Genomic DNA, 24,825 nt, shown 5'->3' on the forward strand with positions numbered 1-24,825 from the left:
GCATTCCACAGGGTTGGGGCAGCAAATGCAAAAGCTCTATTCCCTCACGTACGGCGTTTGGTTTTGGGGACGTCGAGGAGGTTTGCATCACCAGACCTGAGGGAGCGAGAGGGGGCATGGCGTTTGAGGAGGTCACAGAGGTATGGGGGAGCCAGGTTATTTAGTGCTTTGTAGGTGGTCAGGAGTGTTTGGAAGTGGATTCTTTGTTTAACCGGTAGCCAGTGAAGGTCACGGAGGACAGGTGTAATATGGTCTCTGGAACGGGTACTGGTGAGCAGGCGGGCAGCTGAATTCTGGACATATTGCAGTTTATTGAGGACTTTGGAGGTGGTGCCGTAGAGGATACTGTTGCAATAGTCAAGGCGGGATGAGATGAAGGCGTGGATGAGTGTTTCGGCTGCGGAAAATGACAGAGAGGGTCGGAGACGGGCAATGTTCTTGAGGTGAAAGAAGGCGGTTTTGGTGACTTGGTTAACATGGGGGAGGAATGAAAGGGTGGGGTCGAAAATATATTGCTATTATTTTAAATATTTAATTTTAATTAGACAAATCCCTGGTCGGGGTGCGCAGCCAAATGCACATTAATTTGGGAGTCTGACACAGGCCAACCCGTGCCCTATATACATAATTGTATATACACACCCATTCAAACTGCTTTCTATAACATGCAATGACTAATGTTTTAACTTGCTAATTGTCTCTCCTGCACTGCTGGTGACATTTCCCTTAATCAGGAATGGGCCAAATGCATTCCCTATATTTTTGAGTAATGTGTTTATTGGGTATTTAAGTTATTTTAATTTGTTTAATTGTAACACATATTTAGAAATGTTTAGGTTACTTTTATGCAAAGGGATTATTTCTGAAATTATTTATAAAATTAAGTATTTGAAAATAAATGTTGCTAATTGATTCTGTGTCCTGTGGTAGGATCCACTACTATTTAAGTGAGGCTGCAGGGTTATGTGGGCAATGACACAGACAACTACCCTGAGGGAGAGTTACAGGGCCTTGCCTGAAGAGAGTTCTTATCCAGTTGGGCTATGTTCATTAGTGTTTGCTCAAGCGTTTATTTTTGTCCTTTTTCTGTTTTTGGCTAGTATTATTTTTTGCTGCTTTCCTATTTTCCTTTTTGCACTGTTAAATCTGTCTGGAGTCCTTGTCATTAATATAAGTTTGAGAACTACTAGTTTACACAACTTGCCGTCATTCTTTCGCTTAAATATGAATGTTGTTAAGAAGTGACGTTCTTGGCCTGGGCCATGGCTCAGTGGTCCAGGCACCTTGGCTGGTAATCCAGTCTGGCAGTGTGCCGTTAGCCTGGCTAATAAGCCAGACTCAAATCACACTGTCGTGTGGTATTTGAGTCTGGAGATGCTGTGTGTGGATCTTGTTTCCCGGGGGGGGGGGGGGGGTTGGTTGAAACATTTTCTCTTTGACGCAATTGGTCAGAGCTACTGTCAGTCAAAGGTCTCAAGCATTGAACGTCACTGTACCAAAGCCCGCCCATATTGCATACCGTGTCCCGATTGGCCACACCAGTTCTCTGGTGTAGGAAATGCCCTCCAGACCGTAATCCGCCGGCAGGCTTTTTTTTTTTTGCCAACGGCTGATTCGGTCTGGCTTATTAGCCAGGCTAGTGTGCCGTGGGTTTCGACTCCCGATCCAGATGGCCTTTACTGTATGTCTTCCCCCCATCTCTCTCCCCATTTCCTGTCAGCCTACCCTACTGTCTGTCCCTCCATAATATAAAATAAAGGCGAAAGCCACAAAAAAAACCCATAAAATAAAAATAAGTGACGTTCTCCATTTCACCACAATTCCACGACTTAAGACAAATTAATGACCTCAAATTATTCCAGCCACACTTGCAGTAAGCCTGCAGCACATAGGCTATAATATGTTCTACTGTATGAAGCCAATGTCTATAATGCATTAAAGGTCTGCTTAGAACACTGTATATAACTATAAGTACTTCAGTGCGCGACGCGACGCGTGCACGCACGTACCTGTGTCCATTGTGTGTGTGTGTTGCATGGGAATCTCTCTCCCAGGCTCTGGTGTCTGCGGAGTGGCTTCCTGACCCGGTCAGTGAAGGGGTCCTGGTAGAAGGTGTGTCTGCTGTAGGCTGGGGTCTGCTACAAAACCAACACATCACAGAGCAGAACCAATTAACACACAGCAGATCATGTTACAGAGCAGAACCAATTAACACACAGCAGATCACGTCACAGAGCAGAACCAATTAACACACAGCAGATCACGTCACAGAGCAGAACCAACACACAAGGAGATCATGTCACAGAGCAGAACCAACACACAAGGAGATCATGTCACAGCGTAGCGTGCTTCTCAAGCCTTTTCTGGATCGAGGCCCACTTGAAAATCTTGAAAGTGTTCGTGGCCCAGCCATCTGACCTCGTGCATTTTCAGAGCCTATCCTTGAGGGGCGATAGATAGCCCCTCCTATGTCCAGCTTTTGGTGTGTGTAACCCAAGTTTTGTCCTAACACAAACATTCAATTCCATTGACAATGGCTGGACAATTGAGTGTTTGTGTAAACACAGACATTGCGTAACAGAAACATTGACGAAGAAGGCGAGGACGCAAATTGTGATTGGCCGGAATGAGATGATGTAAGATGAATGATCTGCGATGACAAGAGCGCCCCTCACTTCGCACGGGTGTGATTTTTGTTTCTTAATAATCAATCAATCAATTGTGTTCCGGCTTGGATCTTGATATACTTTCTTTCATAAATAGAGAATCTTTCACTCAATAGGAACGGCTCCTGTCGCAAGTTGATGATGTCATATGTTTATGTGTGGTCCAGCCCTATAGTGTGGTACGATGCGTCAAAAAAACAGCTCCCGTAGGATTTTTGTGCTAAAATTGATTTTTTTTGCAGATCTTGGTTCTATAGAGTCCAAACTATGAGAAAATGATGGGGTTCAAATTTTCCCGACCCCCACCCCGTTTCTGGGGGGGGTCATCTATTTGGGACCTCCCAGAACAGTATGCCAGCCAGTTAATGTCCGATTTTCATAATATTAGAATTGTTTTGTATGTTTTAAAACATTCTGAGTTGATTTCTTAAACTTTTAAAGTGGTCAGAAGAATCTTTTCTGACTTTTGGTAGGGGTGTTTCTTCACCTGGGACCTCCCGGACTGACCCCTGGGCCTATAAGTTATCATTATATTCCTCGCTCTGCTCCTGCTCCAGAATAACGTCAAATTAGATCATAAATGAAGCATAAAAGTATTTGTAGCTGGGCTCTGATATAAAATAAATAGTAGTAGCCAATACCAGGGGTCTTCCACAGGGGGCCCATGACCCATAGGGGGTCCTCAGAGTTACTATACAGGGGCCCACCAAATCATTGTGGGATAGGAACTTTTATTCTTTTTTGTACATTAAACCACTTGAACCATAGCATCCCTTTTCCAGGGAGAACTTTAGCCAACAATAGCTGATCTACAAGGTTGTAGTTTGAGCTTGTAGATCAGCTATTTTCAAAGTAAGGTGCCTCAGTGTAGCAAATATTGCTGCTAAATAAAGATCAGCCAAGATCAGCCAGGCTGCTGCTGTCTTTCTCTTTGTCTTTCTGTTGTCGGTCAGGTGACTGGGAGGGCTACTTGTCATCCTTAGAGGAACTCATCAAGTATTTCTTTACTCGTGATCTCCTTAAATATGCTCGACTGATGCCAGTCTATCTTGCCCAAATGAACGCTCTTGAACAGGATGACCCAGAAACATGGAACGCACTGAAGTCAGGTGAATTTGTTGTGGCAAAGTCAGAGATACCGTTCACTCATCTCTTCACAGATCAAGCCCTTGAGAAGGAAATCAAGAAGCTAAAGAGACATGGTGGGATGGTTGGAATCAGTAGAGATGAAGCAGCTCTGGACCGACTAGTCACTACCACGCCTCATCTTTCTGGTCTAGTGAATCAGTACCTCAACATCTTCCCAAAAGCTTCCAGGTCTTCAAGGAAAGAACATTATCAGCTCTCAGGAGAGATTGCATTGAGGTCAAGAGAAAATGCTCTCAAGCAATGTAAATTGATTGAGTTGCACTGTGGAGGCAATCTGTTCAAAGAGAACACACCATTGAAGAGTCTGGTTTCATCAGCGCTTGTGTCAGATGGGGCAAAAAATGACATTCTTCCTGGGCCTACACAATTTTTCTGGTGCTGACTAGGGAGGAAAATTAGTTGGAATCTCCAAGAAGACATGGGTCAATGCCTACTTGAGGCTTGATGATGATGATCCTGCCATTAACTGCTTCAAGGACCTTGGAATGGGTTCCATTCCTCCTGAGCTTGTTAACGGCAAGCTTCCATCACCACTGGAGTCATTGGAGCATGGAGGTCCAACAACCTTGCCATTACTAGATGGGAACTATTTCGGTCAAAGAACTTGAGGGTGAGATGCTACCTCCAACTCGTGCTGCACTGTTACCACATATCCTCTGTGCCAACTACGTCACAATGCAGGATAAGTCATTCATACCTGGCAAATTGCCCCGAGCTTCCACCAATCGAACAAAATGGATGGAATTCAGATAGTGGAGGGTATGTTCCAGTCAGGTGTCTTGCCCTCCCTGCTCCAAAGGCAGTACTTGAGCTCATCAAATGTGGTTGCAAAGCAGGTTGCAAGGGACGGTGCAGCTGCTCAAACAATAACCTGCCTTGCACTCCTCTCTGCAAATGCTATGGTGGAGACTGTGTCAACACTATCAGGGAGGACATTCAAGATGATGATGACGAAGATCCTACAAATAATGTATTGTAGGCATAATTGACCATGGGCTCTTTAAGAGGATAGGTGTGTGTGTGTGTTGTGTTGTTAGTGTGAGTGCAGTGTGTGAAATAAATGGACACGTTCTGCGTGCCCAAAGTGAGAAGTTGCAATACCTTTATTCCCTGCAGTGTCAACAATAATGGTAGAATACTAATAAACTATCAAAGTACTTTACATAAACGCAAGATATTCTAATACTATTCGAAATACTTGCAAATCACATATATGGGTGCAAGAATAGGGGCAAAACTAGTCCCGGACCCCCTGTGGAAGACCCCTGGTATTAAATACTACTCATTTTTGTAATCAGTGCCCAGCTACAAAAACTTTTAATGCTTAAATTATTATCTAATTTGACATTGTTCTGGAACAGGAGCAGAGCGAGTACTGAGATGAGTCCGGGGGGTCCCGGGTGAAGAAAGACCCCAACCAAAAGTCAGAAAAGATTATTCTGGCTACTTTCAAAGTGTAAGAAATCAACTCAGAATATTTAAAAACCTATAAAACAACCCTAATATTATGAAAATCGGACATTAATTGTCTGGCATACTATTATGGGAGGTCCCAAAAGATATGACCCCCCAAATAAGGGGTGGGGGTCGGGAAAACTTTAACCCCATCATTTTCTGACAGTTTGGGCCCTATGAAAGCCAAAAAAGCAAAAAAATCACTTTTAGCAAAACAATCCTACGGAAATACACATCGTACCACACTACTATGGAATATATGGAATCCTTAGGAAGCATAGTTGGTTTTTATTAGCATACGCACTTCATACATTCCATAGGGCTAGACCACATGGTTTGGATATTCTCCGTAGTGGTTCCTTCTCCCAAACCCAGTTCTCCAACATCTGGGATGGAACCTCGAGGAAGCGCGACTCCACGTTGAATGCACTGAGAATTGCGTAGTCAGCCTGAGCACAAAGGAAGTGAGTGCATTACATGACCAAACTCATGGAAGTACGTCTTCACATCGTCATGCTGCAGGAGGGAAGGGCCATCAGCTGTGGGCCGGTTAAAATTGGTCACCAAGGCTGCAACAGCCATCTGTCTCCTCCTACCAGGCAGCAGACAGCTGGGCTGCAGGGGGTAGCAAAATGCCCGATAACCAAAGATTCTTTCCCTCTCCGGTGAACAGGTCCAGGTAGAACTGTCCGACTACCTGTCGGTAACCTGGTGCAGAGTGACCAGCAGACCCTGGGTCACAACCTCCACTGGAAAATATTCCTTTATGTCTTGTATTGTATTGTGTAGCTGTAGCGGCTTCAGCTTATGGGCCAGCTCCTTCAGGAAGATGGAGACCGTATTGGCAGTCTTTTCCATGTTTGCATGTTTGTTTCTGAGCATGTAGCGTCACCAACCGCTTCAACGTGGAAGAGTTCTCAATCTTCTTGATATATAGATTAATTACCTTGCCATCAATGCATTTTATCATGTTTTGTTTCGCTTTGGAGAGATGCAGTCCTCTTCTTCTTGTCTCCATGTTTGTCTCCATATAATATGTCAGCATCCACCTCCATACGCTTCATCTTGTCTTGTAACTCTTTGATACTTTCCCCAAGATGTCTCTCCATGTAACGCTTATCCTCTGTAGTAAGACTGTCTTCGTCCAGCTTCATGCCCAGAGCTACTATCCTCTGGTAAACGTCTTTTCTCATGTGCATGTCCGTCTCAAACTCGGGCAGCTTCTTATATGCATCTGTGCTGGTGGTCCTCACCTCCTGACTGGGAGCCACAAACTGAGGGAGGGTCAACATGTTCACCTGGACAGCGTACTCTGCCTCCATGTTGGCCAGGGCCTTCGTGGTGCTGTCAAAGGTGACACTGTCCAGGTCACGGGAACCCACTGCACCGTACACCGTTCTGGTCTTGGCAATGAGCTTGTCAGACGTCTGTTGGATTTGTTCAGGGCTTAGATCCCAGCGCAGGCGGTTCTCATTGCAAATTCAAGGAGGGCTGTTGAAAATCACCTCCCCTATAAGTCCCATGTTAGTGGAAATTATTCGCTTTGTTTTTTGAGTTCTCTGTGAGTGTCCCTGCATATGTTGGATGTCACAGATCATTGGAGGGCTGCTGTGCCTATGCTGTTATGGTCAGTTGTGAAGGTTAACTTTGGCCCATCGTCCTATCTTGAGGTTTTCCTTCTTATACAATTTTGCTGCGATGTCCATAGTGCTGCAGCCAGTGTTGTTTTTGGCAGCAAATCTTGATCTTAGTTTTAGTCATAGTCTCTTGAATAGTTTTCATTTAGTTTTAGTCACATTTTAGTCACCTGGAATGTCTTAGTGTTTAGTCTAGTTTTAGTCGACTAAATATCCTAGGATTTTAGTCGACTAAATCTATAGTTGATTTAGTCGGCTAAAATGTGCTTTGGTGGGCCTTGATGCCGTCATAATGACTTTACACTTGCTGAAAATAGCCGATCTACAAGCTCACAACGTGTCGCACGTTGTGAGCTTGTAGATCGGCTATTTTCAGCATGCAACCAAGTGTAAAATTACTTATACTGGATCTCTTGTCCACTAGTCCCTTCCTTACATTTTAGTCTGTTGACGAAATTGTCCATATACATATTTAGTCTTAGTATTTATATCATAGCTTACAATTACAATTTACAATTTAGGCATTTAGCAGACGCTCTTAATCCAGAGCGACTTACAATAATCAGGAACAAAAGCATGGGAATACATCACAAAAGCATTTATCATAAAACATGCGTAAGCTAAGAAAGTAACAGTGGAATATCTATATTATGAGACTATACATATAAGCTATATATATATACTACTATGCTATACAGTACATATGTACTATGGCGTGCTATGACTATATACAATGCAATTATAGTGCCGTCTACATAACATGCTATAAGTCTGTATCAGATGCTATCTAAGTCTACAGAGATGCTATCTAAGGGGGTAGGGTAAGTGCTATGGGCCATGATGGAGTCTAAAAAGGTGGGTTTTCAGACTACGGCGGAAGATTGGGAGTGATGCTGCAGTTCTGACTGCAATGGGAAGAGCATTCCACAGTTTTGGAGCCAGAAGGGAGGTTAGTTTTCATTTAGTTTCCATTTAGTTTTCGTCAGTGAAAAAAGGTAGTTTTAATCGACGAGAACAACCCTGGCTGCAGCACACTGACCTTACACATGCCATATGATATCTTACATGTAGATAGCCAATTAGCCATATTTGGGCACAGCAGTGGAAGATGTCCAGATTTTGAAAGTGCATCCATATTCCTGCATACTGCTGTTGTTGAGAAATCTTACATATTTAAATGCAAGGAATCTCTGTACATACGTACGTATGTACGTCCGTCCGTAATTCACGGATCTCGAGAACCGCTCTCCAGACCATCTTCAAATTTGCATACGTGTACGTTGCAAATGACCCGAGAGAGTGCCGTGTCCGGCGTCGATTGTCCAGAACCACCGCAAAATAAGTGTTGGTGGAATAAGTCAGTGTGTTTGCTTTGTTGTTGAAGGGGTGAAGGTTGTAGTATGTTTACCTTGTTGTTGAAGGTGTGAAGGTTGTAGTATGTTTACCTTGTTGTTGAAGGTGTGAAGGTTGTAGTATGTTTACCTTGTTGTTGAAGGTGTGAAGGTTGTAGTATGTTTACCTTGTTGTTGAAGGTGTGAATGTTTTAGTATGTTTACCTTGTTGTTGAAGGTGTGAAGGTTGTAGTATGTTTACCTTGTTGTTGAAGGTGTGAAGGTTTTAGTATATTGTTTACCTTGTTGTTGAAGGTGTGAAGGTTGTAGTATGTTTACCTTGTTGTTGAAGGTGTGAAGGTTTTAGTATGTTTACCTTGTTGTTGAAGGTGTGAAGGTTGTAGTATGTTTACGTTGTTGTTGAAGGTGTGAAGGTTGTAGTATGTTTACCTTGTTGTTGAAGGTGTGAAGGTTGTAGTATGTTTACCTTGTTGTTGAAGGTGTGAAGGTTGTAGTATGTTTACCTTGTTGTTGAAGGTGTAAAGGTTAATTGTAGTATGTTTACCTTGTTGTTGAAGGTGTGAAGGTTGTAGTATGTTTACCTTGTTGTTGAAGGTGTGAAGGTTTTAGTATGTTTACCTTGTTGTTGAAGGTGTGAAGGTTGTAGTATGTTTACCTTGTTGTTGAAGGTGTGAAGGTTTTAGTATGTTTACCTTGTTGTTGAAGGTGTGAAGGTTGTAGTATGTTTACCTTGTTGTTGAAGGTGTGAAGGTTTCGGGACAGGATGCGTCTGATGCTGTCCATCTCCTCTGGGAGGAGGGGCCTGCTCTGTGAGCGAGTGTCATGTCTATCAGGAGAGAGGAGAAGCCAATGAGATCCCTTCATTTTAAGAAACAGTTTATCTCCAAGTACAGGTGTACAAATACACTGATAGAACAGATTTACTAAGTAACTTGTAACTTGGTTGAGTGACATCACATCATAAAAACATTAACTCTTAACATTGTGTTACCAAGAGTGCTGAATAATACAGTAGGCCTATAGAGGGAATGCACAAATTGCACATGCATAAAGTGAGATTCAAATCGAGTGGAAAGGTAAGTTTAGCATCGCTTAACGTTGTTTAATGCAATCAGATTTCAGACTTTTCTGTTTGGATGTATGGGCTGTCAAGGCCAGAAAGTCATTTTTTGCCACTAACTTCCAGGTATGATGATGATGCGCGCATAGCCGCATATACCCTCTATAGAACTAGTTTGAGGCGCCACCGCCACCTGTGTTGCTGTCAAAGTGTCCTTGTACCTGTACTTGTACTTGTATTGAGAAAGACAGACACTGAACCCCTAACTGCTCCCAAAGAGCAGGTTGGCGCCATGCATGGTTTCCTCAGCCCTCGGCAATGTGAATGTGTGTGAGACTGGATGTAATGCACATTGTAAAGTGCTTTAGTTCGGATTATATGTATGGTAAATGTACAGTACAATTCTGAAGTGTACATTTGGTTCCATTTGTACGCTCTTCTGAGTAATATAACACTGATTATATACTTGAACATACAGTGGTATACACAGGGCTCATATTTACGCGTTGTATAATGCATTCAGACTGAAACATATGCACCATGCAGTAGCATACATCTAAGGGATGCAAGTTACAATTACTTTCATATTTGAGTAATTTAGTTTTAAGACGTCGTCATACAATGACAGTCAAATAAAGTCAAAATCTGATTATTATTATTATTTCTTTTTTATCTGTGTATTGTGTTCAATATTTGATTAATTCCTTCTATTTTTGAATATGTATTTGTATGTGCCTTTTATTATTTCAATGTTTCTTTGTTAATGGTACAAGATACATGGGTTGTGGCTCTTTCAGAGCGGGAACTCTGGGGGAAGGGAGGGGTAAAAATCTCAACAATTTATACTTTTGACTCATATGTGACTTGAAATATGTATAAAGAAACTTTGATAAAGTCAAAATAATAACAAACGCTCAAGCACGTAGATCGAGGTTGTAGATCGGCTATTTTAGGTGCATGACTCCGTCGTAATACGACATATATAAACCATCAGATTCTTAGGAAGCACAGAGGAGAACGGAGGGGGAATACTGTACTTGTGAGTTGGAGGATGTTTAAAACCTCTTGAGCCCCATTGCCCCACGCCTGTCAGCGGCTGTCCACCTCTGAACAGCGCTCAGCGGGTCAATGGAGACCCAATAGGCCCTGCGGTAAGCCCCGCCCGCTCGCTCAGCTGCCTCGATACCGTTGTTAAGCAGGACAAACATCAGCGAACCTCCATTGAGGACCGTGTTATGTCGGCGTTTTTCCGAAGAGGAATAGAAGCATTCATATCAACACCATTCATACTATAATAACGCCATGGTGAAACGTTGCTGTTGGGCGTCCTGCAACAGTGCTTCATAGGCACCCAGAACATTTGGGGCATTTCTTTTTATTCCTTTCCCGTGGGTGCGCACAATGTTTACATTCTAGAGGAGGAAGCGGCGGTGGCGTCACTCGTTCACCCTCCCTGCTACTATCATACTAGTATTAACGTCAACCTTTACTAAACAATGGTTAAATCAATCGTCTAATAAACAACAAACAACTTACCTTGGAGCAAATGGTGTGCTTTGTAACTTTCTAATTGCTTGTGTTGGACGGCAGCCACATAACTGTCTTCAACCACAGGCTCCAGTCACGTCCCCTCCCACTGCGGTTCAGAAAAAAAAGAACGCTGCTTACCCCCTTCTGCATGCAAAAAGTGAAGGTCCGCTAATGGTCTAAACTATTTTCTTTGCCGTTCCTAAATTGAAAATAGTTTAGACCATTAGCGGACCTTCACTTTTTGGATACAATGTGCAGAAAATGGTAAGCAGCGTTCTTTTTCTGAACCTCAGTGGGAGGGAACGTGACTGGAGGCTGGAGACCAACACAAGCAACTGAGCGTGGAGATTAGAAAGTTACAAAGCACACCATTTGCTCCAAGGTAAGTTGTTAGTTGTTTATTAGACGATTGATTTAAACATTGTTTAGTAAAAGTTGACGTTAATAGTATGATTTAGTAGCAGGGAGGGTGAATGAGTGACCGCCGCGTCCTCCACCTCCAGAATGTAAACATTGACATGTGCATGATGTGCGCACCCACGGGAAAAGGAATAAAAAGAAATGCCCCAAACGTTCTGGGTGCCTATGAAGCACTGTTGCAGGACGCCCAACAGCAACGTTTCACCATGGCGTTATTATAGTATGAATGTTGTTGATATGAATGCTTCTATTCCTCTTCGGAAAAACGCCGACATAACACGGTCCTCAATGGAGGTTCGCTGATGTTTGTCCTGCTTAACAACGGTATCGAGGCAGCTGAGCGAGCGGGCGGGGCTTACCGCAGGGCCTATTGGTCTCCGGTTCCAACTCCGATGTTGCGGATTTACCCCCATGGGGATTAACTCATTCTATGGGCAGGAACCCCTTTTGGTGTTTTAAGCATTTTGTTATACTTAAGCTGTTTAAAGATAGCAGATTTACAAGCTCATATAGCGCGGCACCGAGTGCCACGCTACGAGCTTGTATAGGTCTGCTATTTTTGAAAAATCGTGAAAATGTGTAGCAAATCTTTGAACATATATTCTGTCAGAGTGAACGTTTCCAACTCAAATCTTTGCTTCTGGGGGGGGGGGGGAGGTCCCTGGAACAACATATTTTCAGATGGTGGTCGGTGGCTAAATACATATAATTCTGGGGCTCTTTGACGTGAAATAGTTTGAGTAACAACTGATATAGAAACATAAGTTTTTCTGAAAACAGGTCAGGTTTTGGAAGACATTTGTATAGAATCTGGTATCAGGTCGAAATGGGTTAACCCAATCCAAAACGGGAACCCCTTTCGGTGCCACCGAGTGGCGCGCTACGAGCTTGTAGGTCTGCTATTTTTGAAAAATCGCAAAAATGCGGCACAAATCTATATTCTTTCAGAGCGAACGTTTTTTTCAGGCCTAGGTTAAAACATAGAGGGCTGTCTTTTTTTTGAGTGGTGCAACCACTCCTACAACCAGCTTGCAATGTCCTCGTACCTGTTTGTGTGTCTGTGTAAGCACGAGTATGTGTGTCTGTGTAAGCACGAGTATGTGACTTAATAATAGCAGTAGGGGGCGCCAGAAACAGTGAGAGGGGTGTAGTGACTCTAATGAGAGAGAGTGAGAGAGAGAGAGAGAGAGAGAGAGAGAGAGAGAGGGGGGGGGGGGGGGGGGAATTGCAACACTCAGTTCACACGTGTGTGATTTTTTTCCTCACGATGAAGGAGGCGCCTCCTCGTCTCCCCTCGCCACGTGGTCACGTCTCTCCAGCTCCTCGTACACCCGGAGGATGCTGGAGCGAGCCTGCCGCTCCTCGCGGATCAGGAAGCGACGGAGGTACTTCCTGTTGAACTGCTCAAACCTCACGCCGGTTCAGGACAGGTACACATGCAAGAGAGAAATACAGTAGTAGGATAAGATATAGAAATATAGAAACGGATAAGAAAGTCACTGCTAAGAGACTGTCAGCTAATAACAATAGAAAGAAGACAAAAACATTGGCTGCAATCTGGAACTTATTTGAACAAATTCAATGTTCTTTTTTTAGACGATCTTGAATGGTAGATCATGCTATTACAATACTAATAAGCACATCTGCAGTGGTTGGGCCTTGGGGGTGCACTTCTATTGAGAAACCTGGTGTCAGGCATAGGACATCTACAGGTTAAAAAGTAGTACTGCCTGAAGCTTATAAACCCGCAACATCTCCCCTATCCATTCTGTCCTGGCTCAGATATAGCCAAATCCCACTTTCATATTCCATCTCTAAGATAATTAACTTTTAACTTTTTCTCCCTATTGCAGATCCTTGTTCTATCACATTCTATTCTTGATTACAAGTGTGAATACTATATAGTCTGATACTAATGTGATACGCTGTGAGCTATTTTTGGTGCACAAAATGACATGCAATTAAGTATAAATCAGGCATTACCTGTTTAACAAATGTTCATGGAACTTCCTCTAACATTCTCTTTGTGAGTCAGCCTAGAAGAGTAGGCTACCAAGCTGTGTCTAGAGATGTAGGCATTACAAGTATTAGCTGATACCAATGGTATACCAAAAGTACTATTCTAACTTTGGCTAATAAGGACTCTGTCCTTATACTCCTGACTTTGCAGTATGATTAATAATTGCATGTGAAGCCAACGCTTATAGTGCTATACATTTGAAAACATATTTGCTGCCATCTGTTGGTACTTGTGGGTAGGCCATGGACCAAAAACATGAAACCTCTGGAACCCCCAATCTGAGAATTTGTATTTTATATTGATTGTTGTCTCCACCAGGCCGAAGGCATGGGGGGAGAGTATGTTTTGCACTCCGTCCGTCCGTCCGTGTGTCCGTCCGTGTGTGTGTCCGTGAGCAGCTAATCTCCGGCACCGTTAACCCGGTCGATGCCAAATTTTGCACACACACTCCCTGGATGCCAACGATGAACCTCTGCCCCAAAATGTCCAGAACGGCCTGTTATAGCGCCACCAGGAGGCCGCTTTGTGCAAAACAAGTTTTTGCACAGTACACCTACAGATTTTGTTTACTTTTGTTGCCCTTTTATCCAACCAACCTGATTTGGTATGGCCTGTCTTCCATTTGGTCCAGAATTCCTTTGCTGTAGCATGTCCAGAAGGTATGTATAGACATAACAGTGGAACTCAAAATAGCCATTCTTGTATGTGCTCTAGTTGTATTTATTTGTACATGTAATATAACTCTGATACTCACTTGTCCTTCCAGTAGTGCTGTCCCCAGTAGCCCACCACATCCTCTATGCCTGCTAGCAGGTGGTCCAGGAGCTTATAGACGCAACACAATATAACGGGTATCACAATGTGTTTATCATTGTGTATTGTTATTTATTGTTTGATTATAATGGATAACAGGTGATTTTGTGGACAGGGGAACTGTTTTTTTTAGCACTATACCTTATCGATCAGGCTTATCAAGACATGTTCTCATCGAGCCCACTAATCAAGCATTTTCTATTATTTTGTCGAAAGAAGGGAGATGACAAATTCTGAACATATTTTCCTAAAAATAATATTGAAGAAACTGTAAACTGTAAAAGCGTAATTTTGTTTACTCGGGCAGCGCTGGTTGGCACGTATCAATTAATACACTTTTAGACCGACATGTTTGTGCCAGTGTGGGTGATTCAATTTATTTCTTGATCACCTCTTGTCTTGATTGTTTAATCATGGCGTCAAGGGCTGCTATGCTCGATAATAGGCTTGATAAGCCCAAAGCTTATTGATACCGGGTACTCCTTAAAGGACCACTTCACCACCTTTCAACCTATCTTCATATAATAGGTCCTCACTAAAAATCAAGAAAAAATTGCGCAATTTCTTTCTACTCAGTCTGCATCTCATAGGAGGGCTGTGGGCAGTTCAGAAACCGTCTTCCAGGGACATCATCGATAGGGAATACAAGCTAATAAAAACTGCAGGCTTTCGAAAATGGAAGCCATTGTTGTTTAAAAAATAATCTGCCTAATGATGATGTCACTGGAAGACGGTTTCTAAACTGCCCACAGCCCTTCTATGAGACACAGACTGAGTAGAAAAAAATCATGCCATTTTATCATGATTATTAGTGATTATGAAGATAGTTTGAAAAGTGGTGAAGTGGTCCTTTAAGCTTGTTATCAAGGTTTACCCGGTATCGGGTTTCGAGCTCCATCCCTAGTACACAATGAGTCATACCATTACAGTTACTTTCAGAAACGTCCTTTGTACTGTTTTTTTTTAAAGCTTCCAACACATCCAGGCATACTAATGTCAATGCAGTCTGTCAACCATTCAAATACTTGCATGTTACTGTTTTATTTTTCAAAAAATATATACTGTGCCGATAGAGGGCACTGCAGTACACCTTCTGAGTTTTAGTGTTTCATCATGCCATTGAAATGTAGTCTCCTAAAAAAAAAAAAAAAAAAGCCTTTTAATACTAAAAATATAATTAGCGTACCTAAATTGTAAAACATGGTTTTGTATTACATTGAATACAGAATAATGTTTTTACATAATTATTCTGTATTCCTTACAGGGCAATCTGCAAAGTAATCAATCAATCAATAAATAAATAAATCAATCAATTTTATTTGTATTTATTAAATTATGCCTAGTCTCTTTGCACTTCATTTGAAGGTGTTTTGTGAACGTAATGCAAAAGCACGGAAATTATAATATTGTCTGGCCATTTCATTATACGCAAAAATCATCAAACATTATTCTTAAAGATTTATTTTTGGGCTGTTTATGCCTTTATTGATATACTGTAGTGAAGTTAAGCCGTCGGGATCAGGAATCAAACCCACGACGTGCTGCAGGCTACATTGGATTTTTAAACATCCAAACGTTCCTCACGATTCACGAGACTCACAGTCACGATGCAACACGTTGTGAGCTTGTTGGTCTGCTATCTTACCTATTTTGTTTACAACATTTCAAAGTATTAGTATTATTAAAGTATTTCAAAGTGGTTAATTAAACAGTAAAGTGGTATGAAATACATCTATTTGACATTCTGAAAGTGGTGGTGAGTGACAGGGCGCTGTGTCTCACCCTGCTGTGGATCTCCTCACTGACTGTAGGTAGAGCTCTCTTCTTCCTCTTAACGTCCAGCAGTTCCACCAACGGCTTTATGGTCATTCCCTGGAAAACACACATACAAACATGTCATATTATACTAGTAGTACTAGTAATACTGCAATGGTTCTTAGAACAGAACCTCTTGTTATTCTGTATTTCTTTACTTTCAAAGGGAAAAACTACCCCGTCACTTATTTATTTTAAATGGCTACTGGCCATCATCAAGTCTTTCTTTGTGCTAAACCAGCGAACAATCTTATAGCTTGATGCTTAAATGAAACATTTAAAACATGTTTTAAAATCAAATCAAGAATATGAATTAAAAAACGATGGACAAGTATGCATGCCGATCCATGGACTTCTGTTAACTTGTTAGCCCTAGAATGTCTGTCATGTATTCTAAATACACAGCCATTGATCTGTCCTCTCCGTGTACGGTTAGCAGACTGACCTAGTCGGCATTTCAACTTGGAGCACTGCATGTGTACTCACCCAATAATGAATTCCTAAGACGTTTTGGAGACTATAGTTTCATATAATTTGAAAGTTCTGGCAGAAAACGTGTATTTAATAAAACTATAGAGTGGTGCCCGTTGGAGCCTCTACAGCGGTGGCCGATGGGTACTGGCCTACTTGGAATGATGCAAGTTGGAAATGGATGCCCCACACAGATATTATGTCTGTGTCCCTTTTATGCCCATATATGGAGGTCTTTGTCAGGCATGCCCAAATATGGAGTCTATGCAGACGTCAGAATGATGTCAGAACAGGCCAGCTCCATGGACACCGGGCAGGGGCCCTGTCCAGAGCCCGGGCAGAGGCCTTTTTGGGGCGGTTGTGGACAACCGTGGGTCCGACCGACCGACTCGACATCGGGCACTGCACTCCTTGTGGTGGTGTGGAATGTGTCTGTCGAATTTGAAGTCGGTGGGGCGGACAGTTCTCGAGTTACGTGGACTACAACAGTACACACACAGAGACATGGTGCATCTATAGTTAGATATCTCCACTTTTCCACAAGCTGCACACAGACAACGTTCTCTCCAGCGAGGGGCCTGGAATGAGTGCATCAGTGGCGCAACTCCCACTGAACGCTAGAGGGGGATAGGCCGCAGAAAAATCCGTTCCCCGCCCGGGGGGACGGGCGGGGGACGGATTTTTTGGATGGGGGGGTCAAACCCCCAAAACGATTTGCAAAGCTTCTATCAGAGCACCTAGACTAGCTTGGTAATCAAATTCCCGATTAATCGCGGGATTCTCCAAAATCGATTTTAATATGTCATAATCGAAAATCGAAACATTATTACAGTAAGGCTGCATGATATATCGAACATGTAGCCTACTATCATCAGAGTGGAGAATAGAAGTATAAATCAAGTTGAGCATATAGCCACTCTTCTCTGCCCCTCTCTCTCTCACACACACACACACACACACACACACACACAAACACACGCACACGCACACGCACACACACACACACACACACACACACACACACACACACACACACACACACACACACACACACACACACACACACACACACACACACACACACACACACACACACAAATAAATGGTAAATGGTGCATTTATATAGCGTCTTTATCCAAAGCGCTTTACATAGATAGTGCATTACATCATTCACCCATTCACACACACACATTCACACACCGATGACAGGGGAAACCATGCAAGGCACCAACCAGCACACCAGCAATTTGGGGTTCAGTGTCTTGCTCAAGGACACTTCGACACTAACTCTTGGGGAGCCTGGGTTCGAACTGCAAACCTTGCGGTTGCCATCCGGCCACTCTACCTAACAGAGAATGTTGTCTGTGTGAATATTGTGGAAAAGTGGCAATATTTTACTTAATACACAATTTCTGGCAGAACTTTCAAATGGATATGAAACTAGAGGACAATATCTGACTCTCAGTCTAAGGAATGAATTATTGGGTGAGTACACACGCAGTGCTACAAGTTTAAATGCAGACAAGGTCAGTTTGCTAATCGTGCGTGGCAGCGAGGATAGAACCAATCTATGGCAGTGTATTTGGAATACAAAATGTAAGATCACATGCAGACATTTTAGGGATATTAACTTGTAAACCTATATTCATCTAATATTCAAATATCTTCACTGAAACCAACTTAGTTAGTTGATTTAAAGTGTGTGTGTGCTCGTGCTTCGGACAAGTGACTTCCGTGCCCGGACAAGTGTATGGGAAAATGTAGCCTCAAAAAGTCAACCCCTGCTGTCCTGAACCTTCCAAATTTGTGAACTTACTGTTATCGTTTTGTATACCTAGAAATAATAATAACATTAATAACAATAATAATATAATAATAAGAATAATGATGATGATAAATGTATATTTTTGTTCATTTTCATTAACCATATAAAACAATCAAAACATTGTTTTAAAAGAAATTCAGCAATACCGTAAATAGTAGATCTACAAACTCCCAGCTAAACCTGTCGTGCATGATGAATACCAAAACGTTCACCCCAAAACACAGTCACCCCGGCGCTTTGGGGTGAGCCTTCCGATTCTTCTAGATTCTATTTTAATTAGACCATGAAAATAGACGATGGTTAAATTGGCGAGTAAAGTACACAGCTAACAGCAATAGAAAGTTGAATCCATCTATGCCAAAATATAAAGGATTCCGATTCCGATTTTACGGGGGCCAGTTTCGAATTGCAGCCATCTGTAGGTGCCATTTGAGAGCGGTTTTGAAGGAGTCAAGGGATTCTTATATGACTGTTGGTATAGGGCGTTCCACATTTTGGTGGCATAGGAGCGAAAATAATGTAGTCCCTTGTTTGCACCGAATCTGGGTTGAATATGGTTTGTTGCACTCCCTCTGGTGTTGTGGGTGTGGACTTCGTTAACATTAAGGAAGTGTTTAACAAAAGTGTGTGCATTTCACCTGGACAAACACGGTGAAGAGGATGACTACGATGGTTGTTGTGATGAAGAGCCTCTTCTTGGGGAAGTCGTCAATGAGGAAGACCAGGGAGAAGCAGATTGCCCCTCGCAGGCCACCGTAGGCGATGATAAACTGGTCTCTGAAGGTCACAACGTTCCTCCGTAGTTTGTTGACCACAGCTGTCAGCAGCAGAACCCCTGGACAGTGGACAGTATAGGCCAGACCAGCTCAGTGTACCGCTCATTCAACTGTCAGCTTGGGTTATTAGAACCCACCACCAGCCCCAGAATGAAGATGCATTCAGAACAGAAGCCAACCATAGAAGACTATATGTTAGTGTAGTATGTACCGAGTAAATCGGTATGAATTATGGCATTGCTGGAAAAGAACATACGTATGTGCACAACAAAATGTTTCAAAAATAATGGTTGGTTGGTCAGTTAAATCCACCGTATGCTGTATTCACAGCAACAGCCGTATAGCGATTTTTCTCTAAACATTCTTCAGCAAAATGGGCATGTAGAAAATCTCATGGATGGGCTAAGCTGTTAATCTGGGTGTGCCCTGATTCAAACTGGCTGAGCCTGTACTGTACCCACCCGGGAACACCTATAGATCAGCCACTAGTTCGCCTTCTCTCTAAGGCTTACTTTAAATACTACCATTAAACAATGTTTTAGTTACCTGTGGCCCTCCACAGCAGGCAGAGGAGGAGCGTGGAACAGACGAAGGGCCAACTCCACATATGGACGTCCTGTATGGTGGACACGCCCAGGAAGATGAAGATGAGCGTCTCGCTGACGCTGCTCCACATCTTCAGGAAGTACTGGATGCTGGTGTTGCTGTGCTCGGAGACGTTGGCCTCCACGTACTGCTTCATGGTCACAGCGCACGTCACTATGCTGAGACATGGGAACAGGCAGGTCACTATGCTGAGACATGGGAACAGGCAGGTCACTATGCTGAGACATGGGAACAGGCACGTCACTATACTGATACATGGGAACAGGCAGGTCACTATACTGATACATGGGAACAGGCAGGTCACTATGCTGAGACATGGGAACAGGCACGTCACTATACTGATACATGGGAACAGGCAGGTCACTATACTGATACATGGGAACAGGCAGGTCACTATGCTGAGACATGGGAACAGGCAGGTCACTATGCTGAGACATGGGAACAGGCACGTCACTATGCTGAGACATGGGAACAGGCACGTCACTATACTGATACATGGGAACAGGCAGGTCACTATGCTGAGACATGGGAACAGGCAGGTCACTATGCTGAGACATGGGAACAGGCAGGTCACTATGCTGATACATGGGAACAGGCAGGTCACTATACTGATACATGGGAACAGGCAGGTCACTATGCTGAGACATGGGAACAGGCAGGTCACTATGCTGATACATGGGAACAGGCAGGTCACTATGCTGATACATGGGAACAGGCAGGTCACTATGCTGAGACATGGGAACAGGCACGTCACTATGCTCAGACATGGGAACAGGCAGGTCACTATACTGAGACCATGTCCTATCCTATGTGACCAGTAGGGGCAAAAGTGGTGCTGTTGTGCCAGAAACAGAGAGAGAGAGATAGTGTTGCACTGTTGCCTGCTAATTACAGAGAGAGAGAGAGAGAGAGGGGAGTTTCACCACTCAGTTCACACGGGTGTAATGTTTTTGATATATGGAGGTTATTTATTTATTCATTTACCCACTGTGCATGAATGCCCTTTCTCAGCAACGCCCTATATACTTCACACTCATACAGGTATTCACACCCAGGATACAACCAAGTTTACACAGCTCACTGATAAGCTCGACTGGATCTGCATTGTATTATGTTGTAATATTATTATTGTAATATTGTCAAGAGAAATGGACAAAATACACACATTGTTGTCATTTAAACTGCATAAAGTAGTAGTTTTTAGCATATACATCAGGGGTTTTCAACTGATTGTGAAGGAGGGACCACCACCCTGACTTGGATCAACCACTGTTGTGTTGGGGGGTTAGGGATATGGGCTAAAATATAGTGCTTTTGTAACACTTGTTATGCATCCCATGTCTTTCTCAACCAATGGTCCATTGACTACTAATCATTTCCTAATAATAATGACTCAACGAGACAACCGGTGCACTTCCCCCTCTTGAGATTCTAACTCCCTTTCTTTTTTTTTTTTTCTTGACCTCCGACATGTCAGTAAATTACTACATGGACGGTCATCATAGGTCACCAGGTCATTTAGTTCACTGTTTCTCAACTAGTGGAAAGAAAAGCTTTTTTTTAAATCAACAAATCCTATATACACAAGTAAGACGCGCAAACGCGGGAAGCGAACGCAGCTCGTGTGTGTGTGGTTGTGTGTGTGTGTGTGTGTGTGTGTGTGTGTGCTACAGCTGCGCCCTGTGTGTGTGTGTGTGTGTGTGTGTGTGTGTGTGTGTGCTACAGCTGCGCCCTCTGGTGGCGGGCGGGTGGTGTAACAGCGTGACACACACACACACACACACACACACACACAGACATTCAGCCCTTGCTGTCATAGTAAGTGGCTCACTGCGTTCGCAATTACTAAATGCATGGTCAGGGACCACATGCAATACCTCCATGGACCACCAGTGGTCCACAGACCACACTGCTGAAAACCCCTGACATAAACACAGCAAATTTCTATTTTAGTTTAGTCATAGTCTTTGGACTGAAACTTCATTTAGTTTTAGTCACATTTTAGTCACCTGGAATGTCTTAGTGTTAGTCTAGTTTTAGTCGACTAAATGTCATAAGATTTTAGTCAACTAAATCTACAGTTGATTTAGTCAACTAAAATGTATTTTGGCGGGTCTTGATGCCGTCGTAATGAGTGTTTTTACACTTGCTGAAAATAGCCGATCTACAAGCCCACGACGCGTCGCAGAGCTTGTAGATCAGCTATTCTCAGCATGCAAACAAGTGTAAAATGACTTTTACTGGATCTCTCGTCCACAAGTCCCTTCCTAACATTTTAGTCTAGTTTGTATTTGTCAACGAAATTGTCAGTATATTTAGTCTTAGTTTTAGTCATCGTAGCTTAGTTTTCATTTAGTTTCCAGTTGTTTTTGTCAGTGAAAATAGGTATAGTCGACGAACATTTTTCGTCTTAGTTTTAGTCGACGAAAACAACACTGGCACTCACGCCATGATGCCAGACAGGTGGAGCATCTCGGAGGTCAGGTAGGACAGGTAGGAGTAGAGGAAGACAAACAGGGGGGCGATGACGGGGGCCCTGGAGGTGAACCGGGAGGTGAGGGCGGCCACCAGGCCAAAGAACAGCCCCACGCACAGGCCCCCCAGGCCCACCACCACCACCCTGCAGCCCCCCATGAACACGTCCAGGCCGGACACGGACGGCAGGCGCAGGAAAGACTCAAAGAGCTTGTAAAGAACCTGGAAAGGAAGAAAAAAAAGAGACGGAGACACAGGGACGATTATAGCCGTGCTTTCAAAAGAGCTCAGGTACAAAATACTTAAAGGGACCACTTTGCCCATTTTCAACTACGTCCACACTAATGTACGTTATAATAATGCTACCATTTTTGTTCATTCGCTCTAGCGTCTCAGAGGACCAATGGCATAGATATAGGTTTGGTATTTTTTTTTTTTTTATTAATGCGGGAACAATGGCTTCTATTATTGCATGCTAACTTTCCAGGAAGACGAAGCCTGCAGTTGCTATTAGCTCGGAATCCCCATCAATGATGTCACTGGTATAGGCTTTTAGGTTTCAGAACTGTCCACAGCCCTCCTCTGAGACACCGTCGAGTAGGCTACATACAAATTGTACCAATTATGAGTGAGGACGTATGATCTGAACGTAGGTTGAAAATGGGTGAGGTAGAACTTTTAATACTAAGTACTATAGACACTAGCCTACTATGACTTATTCTACTACCTACTACTACCATGAACTATCCCTACCACTAATATTACTAATACTACCACTACTACCATTCCACTAATACTAAGATGACTACCTAATACGTAAGTCGGGGGTTGCAGTCATCAGGATTCATGGAAGCTGCACGGGGGAAATATTGTTTCTAAGACCCATGGTTAAATTCTTCACATTTGTGGCACCCCCTAGAGGGTCAGCAATGGAAGCACATGTGGAGGTATACAGCTGGTGCACTCTATGGAGCAGTGGTTCTCAAAGTGGGGTCAGGGGGGCCCCAGGGGTCCTTGAGAGGGTCCCAGGGGGTCCAGAGCTAAATGATTGGTAACTCTTGATGGTGTGCAGTTACGGGGGTCCGTGGCCTATATAATGCATAACAGTGAGCTGTGGGGTCCTTGGAAGTTTGAGAATCACTGCTATAGAGGCCCCTCGACATGTTATTCCTTCCTTGGCCTATACTGGTTGCATGCACAGACATTTCGGCGCTGATGGGGTCTGTGTGGTGAGGATCTAGGGTTGGAGGAGCGGTATAGTGCAGCTAACCTCCGACCCCACCACTGTGTGTGTGTGGCAGTTATACTGCTCCCTCTGGGTGATTTCTGAGATTAGTCGTGCACACACAGCCAGATACACATGAATAGGGGTGAGAACCTAAACTCTGCCCTCTTCCTTTTGGGCCTGGTGGAAATCACAACTACAACGAAGCACGAGAGACGTCCAAATATTCCCCCCCCAATTATGGCAAACATTACAACATTAATGAAACCGTGCAAGTATCCCCCCCTTCCTCAGTGGTGTCCGTGGCAAAAGAATTAAAGAGCCATCATGGCTGTGTGGTTATATACACTGCTCCTCACCACAGTGACGGCGTCGTTGAGCAGAGACTCCCCAAACACCAGGATGTGCAGCTGCTCGTTGACGTGGATCTCCTGGAACACGGACAGCACGGCCACGGGGTCCACGGCCGCGATCAGGGAGCCGAACAGCAGGCAGTGGAGCAGGGACACGTCGCCCAGGGAGCCCTGGGTGAGCAGGCACACGCCGTACAGGGACAGGCCGATGCCCAGCACGTTCCACAGAGTTCCCAGCACCGCATACCTGGAGACATGGCAAGGTTATAATAGTTTAGTTTTTTTTCATTATAGTTTAGTTTTAGTTAGTTTTGACATATTTTTTTCTAATTCAGTTAGTTTTAGTTAGTTTTTAGAGCGGGTTTGCTAGTTTTTATTTAGTTTTTATTTTGGTGAAAATGCTTAGTTTTAGTTTAGTTTTAGTTTAGTTGTAGTTTAGTTTTAGTTTTTTTCGTACTTTGGTTTAGAGTTAGCGTGGCTACATGCTGCCGTACGGTGCTGAAAACTGTCGTAAAACTTGTTGGAGAAATGAGGAAATTAATCTAATGAATTTAAAAGGATTATAATATAAATATCCGAAAGGCATATAAATATTAATAAAAACTAAAACTAAGCGTATTTTGTCTATAATTTCAGTTAGTTTTGAGGACACACAATACAGTTTCAGTTTAGCTATCGTTTTTTAATTTAGTTTTAGTTTTTATTAGTTTCAGTTAACTGAAATGTTTTTTTTATTCTAGTTTTCGTTTTTTAGTTAGTTTTAGTTAACTATTATAACCTTGAGACATGGACACACAGGAGGACACACTGCGTGGGTATGTATGAGCTTTCCTTTGAGCTTCTTCGTTAGTGGGGTATACTGTGTTTATGACTGTTACACATGTCTGTCCTGGCTGTTATTGTCTTGTATTTATTGTTACTGGCAGAGCTTGTGTTACTTATTTTGCCTCTTCTCTTTGGCCAGTTCACACTGTGTAAAAGAGGTGGTATGTCCCATTAAGACCTGAGACCATACCTGGAGACAGTGGACACTAGGACACACTGGGTATGGGGGTATGTGTGTCCCATTAAGACCTGAAGCCCATTCTATACAAATGCCTTCTAAATCAGTGTATATAGTTCTCACGTTCAAGTATTTTTTTCGGGTTCGAGTCCCGGACCCGGTCACGACAAACTT

General features: G+C 43.1%; 1 protein-coding gene across 1 annotated transcript in view; it reads right to left on the reverse strand.

Annotated features, from left to right (window-relative positions):
* LOC310873376 (sodium/hydrogen exchanger 2-like) overlaps positions 1–24,825 on the reverse strand; it is a gene marked incomplete at both ends in the record, with an annotated part of 36,284 nt that overhangs the window by 5,322 nt on the left and 6,137 nt on the right. Inside the window, 9 exons of the mRNA XM_083785746.1 lie at positions 2,010–2,138; positions 8,989–9,085; positions 12,536–12,679; positions 14,044–14,114; positions 15,885–15,974; positions 18,852–19,048; positions 19,536–19,753; positions 22,042–22,292; positions 23,655–23,895. Of these exons, the coding sequence (XP_083641872.1) occupies positions 2,010–2,138; positions 8,989–9,085; positions 12,536–12,679; positions 14,044–14,114; positions 15,885–15,974; positions 18,852–19,048; positions 19,536–19,753; positions 22,042–22,292; positions 23,655–23,895 (1,438 nt within the window). The remainder of the gene's footprint in view (positions 1–2,009; positions 2,139–8,988; positions 9,086–12,535; positions 12,680–14,043; positions 14,115–15,884; positions 15,975–18,851; positions 19,049–19,535; positions 19,754–22,041; positions 22,293–23,654; positions 23,896–24,825) is intronic.

The sequence above is a fragment of the Protomyctophum parallelum genome (genome assembly GCF_964188405.1).
Source record: "Protomyctophum parallelum genome assembly, chromosome: 16".
Classification (NCBI taxonomy): Eukaryota; Metazoa; Chordata; class Actinopteri; order Myctophiformes; family Myctophidae; genus Protomyctophum; species Protomyctophum parallelum.